We start from the raw sequence: 17,864 nt of genomic DNA on the forward strand, positions 1-17,864 counted from the left end.
AATTTCCATTAAATTTGAAATCTAGGAACCAATTTGACATTTCATGGGGTCTGCTTCATTTTCTCTCTTTGTTGTTAATATTCTAAAAAACTTTCAGGTCCAACCTTCAGATTTCTTTATATGTTAACTCATGATCTTGTGTTTTGTTGAGTCAGGAGTAGCTGCTATATAATGTTCATTTATGTGATATTGTTTCCATGTTGCAGCTCTGTTCATATGGAGGAAGCCTCAGCTGTGATGCAGGGGGCCCAGGGCGTGCTGGTGCAGAACTGGCCCACCGTCTCCAGCGCCGCAGGTGAGCCCTCATCTCCTCTCATAGGCTTATATGCAAACCTCAGAGCGAAATCAAAGCAAACCAGCGCATTACCCAACACACTTTCCTGTACATAAACAAAGCAAACAGGATAAGATATTGTCAGACTGTATTACAGACTTCGATGGAATAGGTTTGAAACCATGCTAGATTTGAGACCACGCTATTTGAGATGCTAGATTTTGACTGGCTTTTTTCCAGGCCCTGGTGCCTGAATGTCCAGGGGCATCAGCTGATAGGGATGTAAAGGAACTCAGTCTCACATCCACACTGACACTTAATCACAATCAGACACTCAGTGGTCCCACTTGTACTTATCCTCACACTCAGTGGTCACACTCGCATTCAACGGTCATACACACACTCAACAGTCACTCTCACACTTACACTCAACAATCACACTCACTTAATAGTTACACTCACACTGTGCTGACACTCACAGTCACTCAATATTCACACTCACACTCAATGAGCGGTCGCACTCACATAGTGGCCACACATTCTGTCACACTAACACTCAAAAACACTGACACTGAATGATCACATTCACATTCACATTCACACTCAATGGCCAAACTCATATTCAACTCATACTCAGTGGTCACACTCAACAGTCACACTCACACTCAAAGTCAGTGGTCACACTCATACTCAATGGTCACACTAACTCTCAGTAGTCACACTCATACACTGTTTGTCTTTTAACCACAGACATGCAGACCCCGTATTCCAGCTAACAGTAAAGCCTGTCACAAGATTTCCTCTGTAACACAGCATTGTGTTTATCAGTGTGCTATTTTGTCCCAGTCTCTACAGCTAAAAGCACATAATTAGCCTGCATAAGGGCCTTATCATTAGCTGACACCATGTTTTAAGAAGGTTTATTTTGGGAGACGATGAAATATGCAGTTGTTTCCAAGTTCCTGAGACTGCTTTACTTATTTAGCCAGACCTCATCTGGATGAATTTAAGCTTTCCTTCGGATGTACATTGTCTCTCTTAAGTCCTGCATTTTTTTCAGTGGCTGCCAGTGAACTTGCGTGGGTCATATTTAACCATATTTAATGACTTGTTCCGTAGGCCTTTGACCTACAGGTCAGGGTGCAGGGCCTTCTCCTTGCCCTTCTCCCTTTTATCTGTTTTTTTTTTTGGAAGCCATGCCTTCACCTCATGTTTGATTATCTTGTCCATTTATACAGCAGAATCTGATCTGCAGTCACCTACTTTCATGAGATTTGCAGCTTGCCATTCTATTCAAGCCATTTAACGAGCTTGTTACAAATTATACAGATATTTTAATTACTGTTGGGATTGGTGGGGATTTGGCGCGGTGATGGAAGCATAGCAGGTTGTTTTTGTTCTGTAGGACATAAATGTGGTGATGTGAAGTTGGGGTTGGCAGAGTGGGAGCACTGGTTAATATTCAGTGCTGTTAACAGATGAGGCCAGACAGAAAGGCATCGATCTGATGTCCTGTTAGAGGGATTAGTCCAGAGCCAGGGGCCTTGTGGGTGGTGGATGACTCAGATATCGACACTCTGATAGAGCACCACTGGGCTGCATTGATAGGAGGAGGAGTGAAGTAGAAAGACAGGGACAGGAGCCAAAATGAATCAGGGTTTTTTTTTTTTTCTTTTCATATTGGTTACAGAGAATTTTGGAGCAAATTGAAAACTTCCATCTCTGTGGTTTGCTGGATATCGGCAGGCTGGCAATGATTTGGTGCAGATGTGTTGTGTAAGCACTGCTGAGTACAATGAGCTGAGTACAATGCATGGTAATGTATTCAGTTCAATATTTGGGTACAGCTAAGATCTCTGAGGACAGACTAGAGCAGGGATAAATGAAACATGGCATAGAAAGTGAGGAAATATATTGGAAGTGAAAAGATGGAAAGATGAGGCTGCTCTAGTGAGACATATATGAAGGATGGAGAGAATGTGAAAAGGGGATGAGGGCAGTTGGAGATTCAGAGGAATGGCAGGCCCCTGCGGTGGTCCTGTTGCTAGGAAACACTGTGTAACTTGTTGCCAGGCAACAACTCTAAGAGACTGCTGCGGCAGCGGGGAGTGGGCAAGGGAGGACAGGGGAGGCAGTTTCCCCAGCAACCATTCATACTCAGAGAGAACATGTGCGCAAGGTAGTGGAAGGGGGAAAGAGATGGATCAAAGGCAATAGGAAGAAAGCAAACAAATGCAAGGGGATGAGGAAAAGGGTGCAATAAGCGAAAGACAGAAATCAGACAAAGTGTGTGTGCACGTAAATATAGGACCATGAATGTTTGCTGTGCTGGATACACACTCGAAAAATAAATGCCATTCTCCTCATGTTGACAGCTGTTCCAACAGACTTGGTCACCCAGCAACACATGGAGAGTGATGGAAGCAGAAAAGAAATGTAGGGCATCTGAAAGCAAAAGTGGGGCATTCATTAAAAAAAGCACTCAAACATCTGGGTGGGATGGTAAGCTTGTTATAGGGAGCTGTAGGAAGAGGCCCAGGCAGCCGTGGAAGTGCGTCAGTGTAAGGAGATGTGCAGACAAGAGTGCCGGAAGCCGGTGCAGGTGATGTGATCGGCCTACGTGCACGTCCTAAATATGGCACAGGGACATTCTGAACAATGTTCTCTGCATCTGCTGGAAGTGTTTTGCACCTGAACTCCAGAGAGCTCCCAGCTTCACTTTGGAAAGTTGTAGATTGATGTGTATTTAAACTTAGAGTTTTATTATACACATAATCAGTGAGTTTGGACTTGAGTGAATAAATGCTGAGGGAAACCATTGCAGATCATTGCATGCAATCAGTATTTGTGCAGTTAGAAAACTGTAGTCTGTAGGCCCATTTAGCTGCTGTCATGAGGAAAACACAAAGTCCGTTTAGATGACTTGTTTTGACATGCAACTCTGCATACACAAACGTACATCCACATACAGGCACAAAAATGTGTGTACACACACACCCACACACAGATACCTACCCACACACACTCTCACACTCGCGCACCAGCATACACACAGATACCCTTGCCATAATGTGCAGTGAGGAAGTGAAGGGGGAGTGAATTCCTTGTCAGGAACATGGGAGAGGAGCAGGTTCATCCAGCTTCTTTCTGAAGAAACACTACCAAGATTTAGAGCTGGATCTTAGAGGGGGATATTATAATCTATAATCCTTGCTAAACCATGTTTTTATTGAAATAGGCTATATGTAGTGCTATCAGGATGCACCTAGAGGAAAAAACTAAAATCTCCGTTCAGGGCCACAGTTTTATTTCAATAAAATGTAGAAATGCAGAAAGTAGAAAGCACAGAGTAACTCGGTATACAGCAGAGTCTATTTCTGTCTCTCTTTTTTCTATCTTCCTTAAAGCTCAGGGCTGCCCTCTCTGCAAGTATACGCACCCTTAATCATCAAGACTGCATAAAAGTGGTTTCTCCTGCTGCTCTGCTGTTTTGTTTTTTTTTGTATGTTAACATTAGTGTTAGCTACAACAAATCTGACACTAATTCCAACTGAAGCGCTTTTTGTCAAACCTCGCATGCAGATTCCCTCTCCACTATTATCTCATGTGTTCTCAGCATCCCTTCTGTCAGATGCAATTCCTATCCCATGGGTAGTCACTTGGGAGCCCCTCTTATAATCTGCACTCCAATACCAAATATTTCTGTGTCTGTGCCGTGCTGACTTGAAATAATGTTGGTGACTGTGATTTTCTATGATGTGTGAGCTACTATCTCTCTCTCACACACAGATGGGGAGGCTGAGGGACAACTCTCCCCCCCAGTAGGAGCCGGGATCAACAGCAACAGCTGGAGCTTCCGTTATGGTGCCGGCCCTGGCTATGGCCCTCCGCAGGCCCTGAAGCCAGGTGAGATCCCCCCTGAAGCCTTCATCATCCCAGGCTCCCCTGCCATCATATCCATCCGCCAGGACCCGGGGGCCGTGGACGACAAGGGCGACTTCATCACCTTTGGCAAGAAGGAGGAGGCCAAGAAGAAGAAGAAGAAAAAGAAGGAGAAGAAAGAGAAGAAAGACAAGGGAAAAGACGAAGGGGAGGAGTAGAGCAGAACGGGCCATTTCCTCAACGAGCTGACCACTCTAGCTGGTAACTGAAACTCACGGAATGAGAAAAAAAAAAGAAAAAAAGAAAAACAAGAATATAGAGAGTTGAGCCTTTTAAGTCTGGCTCTTGCTGTGGAAAGATTGAGTTGCCAGCTTTGCCCAGACCTGATCAGAAGAGACCCTTCTCTCTGCACTGAACCACAAATTAATTCCTGCAATTATACTAGGACAGTTCCCAGGGGGGAACAAATTGGCTCTCTCATTACTTATATATCATATGCAGCAGAATCTTAGTCCACTAGTGTCTACGATGCTTGTAGAAATCCAAACCTATAAGAAAGGATGGCAATTGGCAACCTACAATGTCCAAGAATAAACCCTGAACCCACTCCCTTCATCAACCGCAATGTCTAAAATACACGAGGGGAGCCTGTTGTTCCTCAAACTATCATGCCTTCTTTACAAACAGGACTTTAAAAGAAGAAAAAAAAATGGTATGAAGGTATGTTGTTCAAAATTCTATACATTTAAATTTGTATTTAAAATAGACACAAAAGGTGTCTGTGTAAAATATGAAGACCTGGTCAGAATTATCTCTGTGTGAGAGTAATGCTGGTCAAATTATACCACTTCAGGGGTAGAACTGTAGCAGTATGTTATAAACTTGCTTTGCTTGTGCTCACAGAGCCCCCTGCTGTCCTGGAGTGGCACACTAAACTACACACAGACAGGAATACTTTGCATTATAGTCCAAAACCAGCGTTAAAGCATACAGATTCATTTAAACATAATGACACACACAGATCTAAACACACAAAGCTGTTCTGTATGATTCTTCCAGAAAATGCCCAATACACTCCGGTAGTGCTGAGATGGACACACACACACACACACACACACACACACACACATGATCTGTCCATATATTGTACAGCTAGACCACATTATTTTCAGCAGAGCAATGAGGTGCTCCAGCCTTCTGGCATCTGTAATATAGGCAGGAATGTTGCTTGTTGCTTCATATCAAATCAAGCCTGTTCCCTTCACCTCTGTCATAACTGTTTGATAGTTGTTCTCAAGCCTCTCTCCCTTTCCTGCAAGCTCTTTGCCTTTCAGTGCTTGTCACATTGGCACGTCCTTCCTCTGTACTCCTCCCTCCCATAGCCCTGTGCAAGGCACCACAATCAAAGCTGCCCCCTAGTGGCTATATTGTATACTATGGCAGGACAGATTGAATAACAGGCCCTAAGTTGAGATGAAAACATGCCGGCTCACCCGAAAAACGCCTCACTTGAACTGAGCCTGAGCACTGTTACTGGAACTCCCAGCTCTTCTCAACAGGGAACATAAGTACATGCATCATGCCTTCCATCAACAAGCAAACGGTCTAACAGCTTAGTAACCGGTTCTGGACAACAGAGACTTACAGACTTACTCTTTAATGGAGACAAAGAGTTGTATATAGTTTTGGTTTATGTGGTTTGGTGTGTCAAAAGTGCTGATGTGGAGGGGCACATAAGACCAGTTACAGGGGAGTGAAGGAAGCCTGCCGGGAGCTTAGGACCTGGTGCAGCGTTTGTTAGATTGGGTACACTGACAAATGCAGCTGAGCTGAGTTGTGGAGGTGGGTACTGAATGAGGACAGCTGTTTATTCAGATGAGAGGCCTATGTGTGTTACGTGTTTTTTTTTTTTTTCCCCTTTGCTCTGCCTTTTCATTCCTTTCCTTCTTACTGAATGTTGGGCTGTTGAATAAGGTATGAAAGAAATGTTAGCGCTGCTATAAGACTGCATTGAAACACACACACACACACACACACACACACACACACACACAAATACACACACACGCACACACACACACGCACACACATAAATGGAAGCACGCGCGTACGCATACACACACACACAAACACATTTACACCCATTCACACATATTCACCCAGCCTCCTTCAGGTGTGGTTTAGTGCTGTCAGATCACTAAGTGGCCGTTTGCATGTAAAACGCAGATGAAACAAAAACTCTATATAAATATATAGATATATATATATAGATAGATAGAGATGTTTTCATAATTATTTTCAACCATTTCTCTCAGAATTAGAGACACGTATTGTCTCTATTGAAATACATAAACATATTTCTAATTGGCAAATTACAGACATATATACACACACAAAGGCATAGGGAAAAAAAACCACTGCAGCCCAATGCCAATGGCATTAACATCAACATTCTAGATATATGTAATAATGTAGCGTTATGCTTTGAATCTCTTAAATAACACACACACACAGACACACACAGACACACAGACACACACACACACACATGTGTGTGTGTCTCTGTGTCTGTGTGTGTGTGTGTGTGTGTGTGTGTGTCTGTGTGTACATACAATATATGGACAAAAATATTGGGAAACATACAGGAGATTTTATAACATCTCATTCTAAATCCATAGGCATTAATATGGAGTCGGTGCCCACTTTGAAGTTATAAAAGCTTCCACTCTTCTTCTTCTACAAGGCCTTCTACAAGATTTTGGAGTCTGTGTCTGTGGGCATTTTTGCCCAGTCATCCAGAAGAGCATTTGTGAGGTTAGACACTGATGATGGACGTGAGAGCCTGGCTCACAGTCTCCGTTCTTGTTCATCCCAATGGTTTTCATTGGGGTTGAGATCAGGGCTCTGTGTGGGCCAGTTAAGTTCTTCCACACCAGACTCACCCAACCATGCCTTTATGGACCTTGCTTTGTGCACTCAGGCACAGTGATGCTGGAACAGAAAAGGGTCTTCCCCAAACTGTTCTCCCCAAAAATGGAAGCATGCAATTGCACAAAATGTCTTGGTATGCTGAAGCATTAAGATTTCCATTCACTGGAACTAAGGAGCCCAGGCCAACCCCTAAAAAACAGCATTGTCCCTCCTACACCAAATTTTACAGTTGACACAGTGCAGTCAGACAGGTAACATTATCCTGGCATTCGCCAGTCCTAGACTTGTCCATCAGACTGCCAGATAGAGAAGCGCGATTCGTCAATCCACAGAACACTTTTCCTCTGCTGCAGAGTCCAGTGGCGGCGTGCTTTACATCACTCCATCTGACACTTGCCATTGTGCTTGGTGATGTAAGGCTTGCATGCAGCTGCTCAGCCATGGAAACCCATGCCAGTTTTTGTGCGGATGTTAATACCAGAGGAGGTTTGGAACTCTGTAGTTACTTAGTCAGCAGAGCGTTGACAACTTTTACGCACTATGCGCCTTAGCACTCTGTGACCAAGATCTGTTACTTTATGTGATCTGCTACTTAATGGCTGAGTTGGCTGACGTTTCCATAATATCACTCACAGTTGTTGTTGGAATATCTAGGAGGAAAGGAATTTAATGAACCGGCTTGTTGTAATGGTGGCATCCACTTATAGCAGACAGCACTCCAGCTAGGTGCTTGATATTATTTGCTTGTGGCAATGGGAAACACCTGATTTCAATGTTTGAGGTGTGTCCCAATACTTTTGTCCATATAGTGTGCACGCACACACACACACACACACACACACACACACACACACAAAATATAAATGTGTGTGTGTGTGTGTGTGTGTGTGTGTATATATATATATATGTATATATATATATATATATATATATATATATATATATATATATATATATATATATAAAATCAGCTAATATGGTCAATCCTTTGTTTTGTGTTAGAACAAACAATCATGAACAAATCATTATGTGAAACCAGTTCATACGATATATCCCTTCTTTTCCATGAAAAAGTACAAAAATCATAATAAAAATAACAAAATGATAAAAAGATAAAAAATAAAAAGGTGGCTGTATACTCTGCTCATGTGTAGTGAATGTCTATTAAAGTCATTTGGTGCCAAGGGGGCACATACTCTTGACTTTGACAGTGCAAATCTGTTGAACAACTTTTTTGTACACCTGCTCATCAGTGTAATGGTGAAATAGTGCTTTTTTTCTTTCTTTTTTCCTTTTTATATTACTTTCTGAAATCTGGTAATGTGTTTTGTTTATAAATCACAAATAAAGTTTCTTTCATAAGTAACCGAAAATTGTCCCTGGTGTCCCTCTATGAAAACAGATGCAGTTCCTGATTAGGATGTATTTAAGTTCCTTATTTATAAACAAAAAAGAAACCACAACATTGGTGAAAAATGCTTTATTAGCAAATCCATTGCAAACCAACCTACATATGGTACATAACTAATCTGCCCTGTCAGTGGACATGTGGTGATGGTGGGTGTCAGAGATGGGGAAAGGATTTAAAAAAAAAACAAAAAAACACCATAAGGTCACACTCAGCACTACACAGTTGGAGTACAGACATTATGAGGTCAGTGTACTGGGGAAGATGTGGAACAACAGTTGAACAGGTGCTGTGACATACTTGGCCTGAGCAGAGGGATGCATGGCTTGGGTCTAAGAACAACATTGTGACTGTGTTTATCCTTGTCCCCAAGGGCCAGGTCAGACAAAGAACAAACTCTAATTTAGGGATGTTTTCTCTAAGTACAGGAAAAGCATATAAAGGAACAGAGTAGAACCTAGATTCTGTTCTGGGACAAAATCTACAAAATAGCATATTTAATAGAATAGAATATTTAAGGTTGACCTGCATAAATATACAAAAATAAAAGTTTTCATGCCTGCCCTGCAGGTGTAGTTATAAAATTGTTTAATTAGAATGTCTACATATTACCATTAGTATTTAAGGGCATCCTCATAATTGTCAGGTGAAACCATGAAATTATAGGCCAACTCATTTGATCTCATAAAACATTCCATCAGTGGAATAACACTGCACAGCTGTCATTTAAACTAACAGGCATAAGAAACAATGCACCCACTGGCAGGGCTGTTGCACACATATATGGTCATTACAACAGAAACATTGTTATGGTTAATGATAAAATCACATTTATTTATGTATCCTTAGATTTTATGTTGTGTGTACTTGCTGTGTGTAGGTGGAGTTTGGTGTAGAGATCTAACTTAAGACTGTACAATGTCATTCAACATTATATAGGAAAACAACTTTTGCATTGGTCAATTGTGCATTAGACAGTGACTGTGACAATCTCAAAAGAGTTAAACGTTCACTGTTGCACTTAATCAGTGATGCATGTGGGTTGATCTACAAATGTGCTTCAGCCAGAGGGTAGATAGCTTGGTTCAGGAACTAAAAATCCTCCCCTGGATTTGGTTCCAACATCTAGCCTTTGCTGAGTAACTCATACCAGCAGGTAGAATTAATTAGTACAGCCTTTTTTTTTCACTGTAGATTTGTATTGTTCCACCAGATGTTATAGCTACATATGAAGTTCATTAGGTTATTAAACATAATGTTAAACATGTAATGCAATGCCATCATTTTCTAATAGATTTTCACTTAAAACCTAATAGCAACACATTTTTAATGCCCAGGCATGCTTGTCTGTGTTCCTACCTAAATGACATGCAAAACTATAACTCGCTCATAAAAGTGAGGTTGATGTTAGTGCCTGAACTGTACATGTACATTTTAAAAACTTGGCAGACAGTCTTATCCAGAACATCTTGCATACATTTATCAGTATGACAGTATTGTGCACCTTGGAAAACAAACCGATGATGGCGTTATAGGCACTTAGATCCATTTACTCGACCAGGGGAGCTACAGGAGCAAGAATCTGCATAAAATCATCTGTTTGAAAACTCATTAAATTTTATCAGTCATAACATTCATCCTGCCTGTTTGTCCTTGTTATTAGCTAAATAAATTAACTTTTTTTTTTTTCCTACATTAGTCTCTAGCTTTATTACTTTATGTTACTGTAGGACCTTCTCAGGGGTCCTAAACAACATGTTTACTGTGACTAGGGCGACATGGAGCGGCGAGAGGCGAAGTTGAACTAATATGTTGTTTATTTTCCATTATCTTGAAAGTAGCAACGACGAGTCTAGGTAGTCGCCAGGATCGGAGCAGCGTTACACCAACAGGCGATCGTGGTTCTGTCCGCTAATGCGCAGCGCTGTGCCGAAGAACCTGTAGGAGTATAAATGGTGTGCCGTGTTAATGAGCAGCAGGTGTCTCAGAAGACAGGCGATTGCGAGCAGGGGAAAGTGGCATGGTCTGTGTCTGGAGGGATCGTGTCCCTCCCGGTAGGGGACCGATCTACCGTGACTTTTACAGCTCAGAGATTACATGAAAACAATGAAAGGAACTAAAATTCAGTTGTTGTTTTTTCTTCCATATACATTGGACTTGTGTTACTGTTATTTTGACTTTTTTATACTGTTTCTGGAGGAGCATTATTATTATTATTATTATTATTATTATTATTATTGTTGTTGTTGTTGTTGTTGTTGTTGTTGTTGTTGTTGTTGTTGTTGTTGTTGTTTTAAGATCAGCGCATCTATGGACCTTGTATCCAATTTCTGGTCCTGGATGTTGAAATGACTGGTGGACTGACTGGCCATTTTGTCAATAGACCTGGAAGCCAAGTAAAGGGAGGATGGAAAATGCCTAGAACCTGGAAGACTGTGATTTCAATACTCCTGCTTTAGACTTGCCATAGTGATAATCATTGTGGTGCAAATAAAAATAACAAAACATTGTAAGTCACTCTGAAGTAGTGATACAAACAACTATAGTAATAAAGAGCTTCTGTAGAAGTAATGAGCGTCCCTGTGGATGCGTGTAAACCCGGTGGGTTAGGTAGGTCATTGGATCTGTCTGATGTCGTTCAAGTCACTTCTAGTCATGGGAAGTGCCAAATCCATTCCTAGAGGACCTTTCCAGCAGCTTACTGATGTTTTGTACACCAAACATTGGTGAACAGTTTTCGCTGACGGTCTTATTAACAGCATCTATCTCTTCATTTAGTCCTCACTTTTAGCTATGACACTGGAAACTAGGTGAGTCGTAGCATTGGATGCGTTCATCACAAATAACTATTGTAATTGTTTTGTGATTTTTGTATAACTATAATATAAACCGTGTTTTAAAAATATTTATAAGAAATTATATTAGTAACATATTTAAATTGATATGGGTAATTAAAATTAAGATTTTATTATTTTCGCTTGCGGTTTCCAGTTTTATCCCGTTATGGACTGGAGATGTTTAATTTGCGAATAATGGCCCGGCAGCGCTGTCCGTGGTACTGTAAATGTCCTCTCACGCCTACAGGTTCATTATTGTAAAATATTTAACAACAAAAAAGGAGGTTAAGTTATTTTACATATTAAAAGCAACGCTTTAGCACTTGTAAGTGAGTCTTTGCGTTTTTGACGTTTCTTTTATTTGTATTTTAGCACATTTACATCTAAAAATTGTATACACTTTTAAAACGTATACTATCGGTAGTTGTTTGAGTTATAATATTTAATGTTCTTTGTTCTTATTTCGCCTCATCGTGTCGCTCTTCACCAATTTTACATTTTCAGGCTCAGAAACACACCCATTCCCTGCATGTTTTCCTCCCCTAAGGTCATCACGGCGATTCATTATTATCTGAACAAAAAGAAGTTGTCTATCAATACGTTATAGAATATACTGGTGAAAAGATTTATTACCGAATTATCCTCACAAATATTTACTTCTAAGACGTAAAAAATATGAATGCGGCAGCATCGTTGCCATGCAAATGGCAATTTTGGGCTATTATATTTTATTTCTTCCTCGACCGAGTCGCTGTCGCAGACATTCGCTATTCTGTCCTGGAGGAGACAAAGACAAAATACATTATTGGAAGTCTAAGCAAAGACCTCAATCTGGATTCTAAAGGTTTGAGTTATCGCAAAGCAAGACTGGATTATCAAGGTGATAAACGTTATTGTGGAATAGACTTGGATTCTGGGCATATATTTGTCTTGGAGAGAATCGACCGAGAAATACTCTGTGGAACCATGACGCCATGTGTTTTACATTTTGAATTTATTCTTGAAAATCCTCTAGAGCTTCACAACGTGATTTTAGAGGTACAGGATGTTAACGACCACACGCCTGCCTTCCCGAAAGACTCAATCAAGCTTGAGATCAGCGAGACTGTACCGACTGGAAGTAAATTTCAAATAGCTCGTGCCCGAGATCTGGATGTTGGCATAAATTCCGTTCAGAGTTACATTCTTAGTCAAAACGAGCACTTTTCCATGGACGCAAGAACGAGTAAAGACAGGTATGTGGACATTATATTGAAAAGTAACCTCGACCGTGAAATAGAAGGGGAATTTTCTTTGATACTAACTGCCGTGGACGGGGGAAATCCTCCTCGTTCCGGTACGGTTGTTATCCAGGTGCTTGTCCAAGATGTCAATGACAATGCCCCGATTTTTTCACAGTCTTTGTACAGGACACAATTATTTGAAAATTCTGCGCCTGGAACAACCGTTATCAAAATAACCGCGACTGATTTGGATGAAGGCGCAAATGGACAAATAACGTACTATATTAATCACCTTTCTGACAATACCAATAATCTATTTCAAATTGACGAAAACAACGGTGAAATTTCAGTAACTGGACAACTAGACCACGAAAGTGCCTCTTCATATGAAATAGAAATACAAGCGGAGGATGGCGGAGGACAGACCGGCCATTGCAAAGTCCTGATTGAATTAGCTGACGTTAATGACAACGCGCCGGTAATAATGGTGAAATCGTTAACAAACCCAATTCCAGAGAACATTGCAGTTGGCTCAGAAGTTGCCATTTTAAATGTGAAAGACCAAGATTCTGGTGAAAACAGCCGAGTCAGTTGTTCTGTCCCCATCAACTTACCATTCAAATTACAACGATCTATTAAGAACTATTTCACATTAGTAACTATCACTTTGCTTGATCGCGAGCAAATCGCCGAATATAATATCACAATTACGGCAACTGATGGAGGTACCCCTACCCTGTTCTCAACTACAACTTTGAACATCCATGTTGGAGATATAAATGACAATTCTCCTGTATTTGGACAGCACGTTTATGGTGCATATGTCGTGGAAAACAACAAACCAGGCACCTCTATCTGTTCTGTGAGTGCTAGTGACCCAGACTGGAGGCAGAATGGCACAGTAATGTATTCTCTGGTGTCCAGTGAGGTGAACAGTGTTCCAGTGTCCTCATTTATATCCATTAATGCAGACACAGGGGTGATCCATGCTGTGAGGTCATTTGACTTTGAGCAGTTCAGAAAGTTCAAAGTCCAGGTTGTAGCCAGAGACAATGGCTCTCCTCCACTCAGCAGCAATGTGACTGTGAATGTGTTCATAACAGATGAGAATGATAACTCCCCACAGATATTATACCCTGCTCCAGAGGGAAAGACTTTAATGACTGAGATGGTCCCTAAAGCTTCTCTGTCAGGCTCTCTGGTCTCCAAGGTGATTGCTGTGGACGCTGACTCTGGACAGAATGCATGGCTGTCATATCAGATTGTGAAGTCTACTGATCCAGGACTTTTCTCCATTGGTCTCCATAATGGAGAGATCAGGGCACTGAGGGACATTACTGAATCTGACAGCATAAAGCAGAACCTCATTATCTCAGTGAAAGATAATGGACAACCTCCTCTCTCTGCTACCTGTTCTGTGTATTTACTTATTTCTGACAACCTTGCTGAAGTTCCAGAATTTAAAGACATGACTTATGAGGAGAGCAACTCCAAACTAACATCATATTTGATCATTGCGCTCGTTTCTGTGTCCACCTTCTTTCTAACTTTCATTATTTTGATCCTGGCTGTGAGGTTTTGTCACAGGAGAAAGCCCAGACTGTTGTTTGATGGAGCAGTCGCCATTCCCAGCGCGTATCTCCCTCCTAACTATGCAGAGGTGGAGGGAGCTGGAACTCTCTGCAGTTCTTACAATTATGACACGTATCTAACAACAGGCTCACGCACCAGTGACTTTAAATTCGTCTCATCGTACAATGACAACACACTTCCTGCTGATGGTTCTCTAAAGACGAATCGAGATGATTCAAATATGACTAGTCTTTCTGATGCAGGCGAAATATTAGAGGTAAGATTCTTTTTGTGAAATATTAGTGTTCTTTTCCTTTCCTTAAGATTTCTCTAGTCCAACTGCATGTTATTTATTTTACTGTGTTGGCATAGTTCATCGTCTATTTGTAGCAGAAACTTTGTGGATTTCATTGGCATTGTTTCGTCATGTTTATTTATTAACCGAAATTACATAATCCTTCTTCAGCGCGCGTTTTATCTAATAACCATTTAATGGGTCCACCATGACCCAAAGACTTCGATGTCTAATATGTTGTTTCGTGCCCTTATGCCGTTTGATTTAAATAACATTTTGGTTTATGTGGTTGTTAGTGTCAATACAACAAGCTAATGAATATTTGTTAAAACGCGTTTGCTTAATTTCCGCCCTACTGTAGCGTAAACAATCAATAAGGAGCGCTCATTTCTTTCATTAATCATTCAATCGCTCATTCATTCGTCCGTTTGTTCTTTTGCATATTTGGTTCGGATTTACACAAACTGTTTGAGTTATATGGTTCTGAATAACAGTATAACAAATTAATATTTATCTTAATGTTTTTGCTCGACTTTAGTACTACGTATTTTGTTTTGTTTATTTATTAGTGAATAAATTTAGTAGTTTTTCCATTAAAAAGGTTAGGAAATCTTAGGATACACAGCTGGTCAGTTCTAGGAATTTATGGGTTATAGCTCCCACGTTTTGGGTTCTTATTTATGTTTTCGTCAGATTTCTGTTATATTGGAATGCAGTTTTATGACACAGCACACAGAGTCGCTGTTCACCAGCCTACAATGGACAGAAATAATATGTAAACTGAGGGGAGGTGTTAAACTGGTGCAGAAGGCAACGCCATTCATCCAGTATCTGGTTTCTTCTTGTACTCGATTGTTTCCGACATTGTCTTTTATCTGGATATTACATTTTAACATATTAGCAGAATCGGACTTTAGCATTTAACCAACTGCACAGATTTTGTTCTAATTTTGGGAAGGAATATGGAATTAATTGGATTTCCTGTCCAGTATTTTTTGTTTGGGGTGGTGCATATTTTCTTCTTGCTTGTGGCGTCAAATGGAGATATTACTTATTCTATTCCGGAGGAGAGAAAGATCGGATCTGTGATTGGGAATCTGGCCAAGGATCTTGGAGTAAATGCAAAATCATTATCAATGCGTAAAGCGCGTTTGGATGTCGAGGATGGCAGCAAACGTTACTGTGACATAGAGATGAACACTGGAGCTCTGATTGTAGCGGAGAGAATAGACAGAGACCAACTTTGTGAGCTCATGACTGTTTGTACGTTGAAATATGAAATAATTCTTGAAAATCCTCTAGAGTTGCATCGCGTTGTGGTAGAAATCACGGATATTAATGATAACTCACCGATTTTTGCAAACGATGTGGTTAAATTGGAGATCACAGAATCAGCTCTGAAAGGGGCTCGCTATGCTGTAAATGAAGCACATGACGCGGACATAGGAGCGCATGCCGTTCAGAGCTACAAATTACAAGATAATCGTTACTTTTCTTTCCTTTTCCACAATAAGCCGGACGAGGAAAAATACGGCGAGTTAGTTTTAGAGAACGAGCTGGACCGTGAACAGGAGCAAGAGCTACGATTATTCCTCACCGCTGTCGATGGAGGTAATCCGCCTAGATCCGCCTCTGTCGTTATACATGTTACTGTACTCGACGCAAACGATAATTCACCCGTCTTTAGCCAGCCGGTCTATAAGGTGAGTCTGCGTGAAGATTCTCCGGTTGGTACGGTAGTTGCTACAGTGAGCGCCACGGATGCTGATGAAGGCGCGAATGGTCAGGTGACTTTCGAATTTGGACACATATCTGGAGACGTGCTTAAGTTGTTTACCCTCGACTCGGTAACAGGTCATTTAATTTTAAATGGCAATTTGGATTACGAAAGACAAACAACGTATGAATTAAGGATTCAAGGTAAAGATGGTGCGGGACTTGTGTCTTTTGCTAAGGTCATTATTGATATTATGGATGTTAATGATAATGCACCAACCATACACATAAAATCCTTGAACAATCCAATACCTGAAAACGCGCCACCTGGTGCTGAAGTAGGAATTATTAATGTTCAAGACAAAGACTCTGAGAAAAATCGACAGATCCGATGCAGCATTCAGGGAAATGTTCCTTTTATATTAAGACCTTCAATCAAAAATTACTTCACAATTGTGAGTTCTGCTCCACTCGACAGAGAACTCATATCGGAATACAACATTACTATTATGGCAGCAGATGAAGGCACTCCACCATTATCTTCCTCTAAGACACTTCATTTGTCCTTGTCAGATGTGAACGACAACCCACCGGTATTTGTTGACCAGTCCTATAGTGCTTATATAATAGAAAACAACAAACCAGGCACCTCTATATGTTCTGTTAGTGCGAGAGATCCAGACTGGAGGCAGAATGGCACAGTACTGTATTCTCTGGTGTCCAGTGAAGTCAACGGTGCTGCAGTGTCCTCATTTATATCCATTAATGCAGACACAGGAGTGATCCATGCTGTGAGGTCATTTGACTATGAGCAGTTCAGAAACTTCAAAGTTCAAGTTGTAGCCAGAGACAATGGCTCTCCTCCACTCAGCAGCAATGTGACTGTGAGTATGTTCATAACAGATGAGAATGACAACTCTCCACAGATATTATACCCTGCACCTGAGGGAAAGTCTTTAATGACTGAGATGGTCCCTAAAGCTTCTCTGTCAGGCTCTCTGGTCTCCAAAGTGATTGCTGTGGATGCTGACTCTGGACAGAATGCTTGGCTGTCATATCAGATTGTGAAGTCTACTGATCCAGGACTTTTCACCATTGGTCTCCATAGTGGAGAGATCAGGGCACTGAGGGACATTACTGAATCTGACAGCATGAAGCAGAACCTCGTTATCTCAGTGAAAGATAATGGACAACCTCCTCTCTCTGCTACCTGTTCTGTGTATTTACTTATTTCGGACAACCTTGCTGAAGTTCCAGAATTTAAAGACATGACTTATGAGGAGAGCAACTCCAAACTAACATCATATTTGATCATTGCACTCGTTTCTGTGTCCACCTTCTTTCTGACTTTCATTATTTTGATCCTGGCTGTGAGGTTTTGTCACAGGAGAAAGCCCAGACTGTTGTTTGATGGAGCAGTCGCCATTCCCAGTGCATATCTCCCTCCCAACTATGCAGAGGTGGAGGGAGTTGGAACTCTCCATAGTTCTTACAATTATGACACATATCTAACAACAGGATCTAACACAAGTGACTTCAAATTCGTCTCATCGTACAATGACAACACACTTCCTGCTGATGGTTCTCTAAAGACGAATCGAGATGATTCAAATATGATTAGTCTTTCTGATGCAGGCGAAATATTAGAGGTAAGATTCCTTTTGTGAAATATTAATGTTCTTTTCTTTTCCTTAAGATTTCTCTAGTCTAACTGCATGTTATTAAT

The 17,864-nt window shown here is 41.0% G+C and overlaps 3 protein-coding genes across 12 annotated transcripts in view; all 3 read left to right on the forward strand.

The window, feature by feature from the left end:
• LOC113590510 (protocadherin alpha-C2-like) overlaps positions 1-4,470 on the forward strand; it is a 60,157-nt gene extending 55,687 nt beyond the window's left edge. For all 9 annotated transcript variants that reach the window (XM_081702160.1, XM_081702167.1, XM_081702161.1 and 6 more), the window contains exons 3-4: positions 207-295; positions 4,064-4,470. In XM_081702160.1, the coding sequence (XP_081558286.1) occupies positions 207-295; positions 4,064-4,374 (400 nt within the window). In that variant the 3' untranslated portion in view covers positions 4,375-4,470. The remainder of the gene's footprint in view (positions 1-206; positions 296-4,063) is intronic.
• Positions 4,471-11,914: 7,444 nt separating this feature from the next.
• On the forward strand, positions 11,915-14,422 carry LOC113590526 (protocadherin beta-15-like). The gene has a single exon (XM_035535795.1). It carries the CDS (start codon positions 12,008-12,010, stop codon positions 14,420-14,422), a length of 2,415 nt encoding a protein of 804 aa, XP_035391688.1. The 5' UTR covers positions 11,915-12,007.
• Positions 14,423-15,239: 817 nt separating this feature from the next.
• Positions 15,240-17,864, forward strand: part of LOC113588740 (protocadherin gamma-C5-like) — a 206,808-nt gene continuing 204,183 nt past the window's right edge. For both annotated transcript variants that reach the window (XM_035535502.1, XM_081702181.1), the window contains exon 1: positions 15,240-17,787. In XM_035535502.1, the coding sequence (XP_035391395.1) occupies positions 15,385-17,787 (2,403 nt within the window). In that variant the 5' untranslated portion in view covers positions 15,240-15,384. The remainder of the gene's footprint in view (positions 17,788-17,864) is intronic.

The sequence above is a fragment of the Electrophorus electricus genome, chromosome 19, assembly GCF_041902795.1.
Source record: "Electrophorus electricus isolate QZ-2024a chromosome 19, ASM4190279v1, whole genome shotgun sequence".
In the NCBI taxonomy this organism is placed as follows: Eukaryota; Metazoa; Chordata; class Actinopteri; order Gymnotiformes; family Gymnotidae; genus Electrophorus; species Electrophorus electricus.

Excerpts from the sequence above, each read along its gene's own strand:
- LOC113590526 (XM_035535795.1), top strand. The coding sequence starts at position 12,008 with ATGAATGCGGCAGCATCGTTGCCATGCAAATGGCAATTTTGGGCTATT.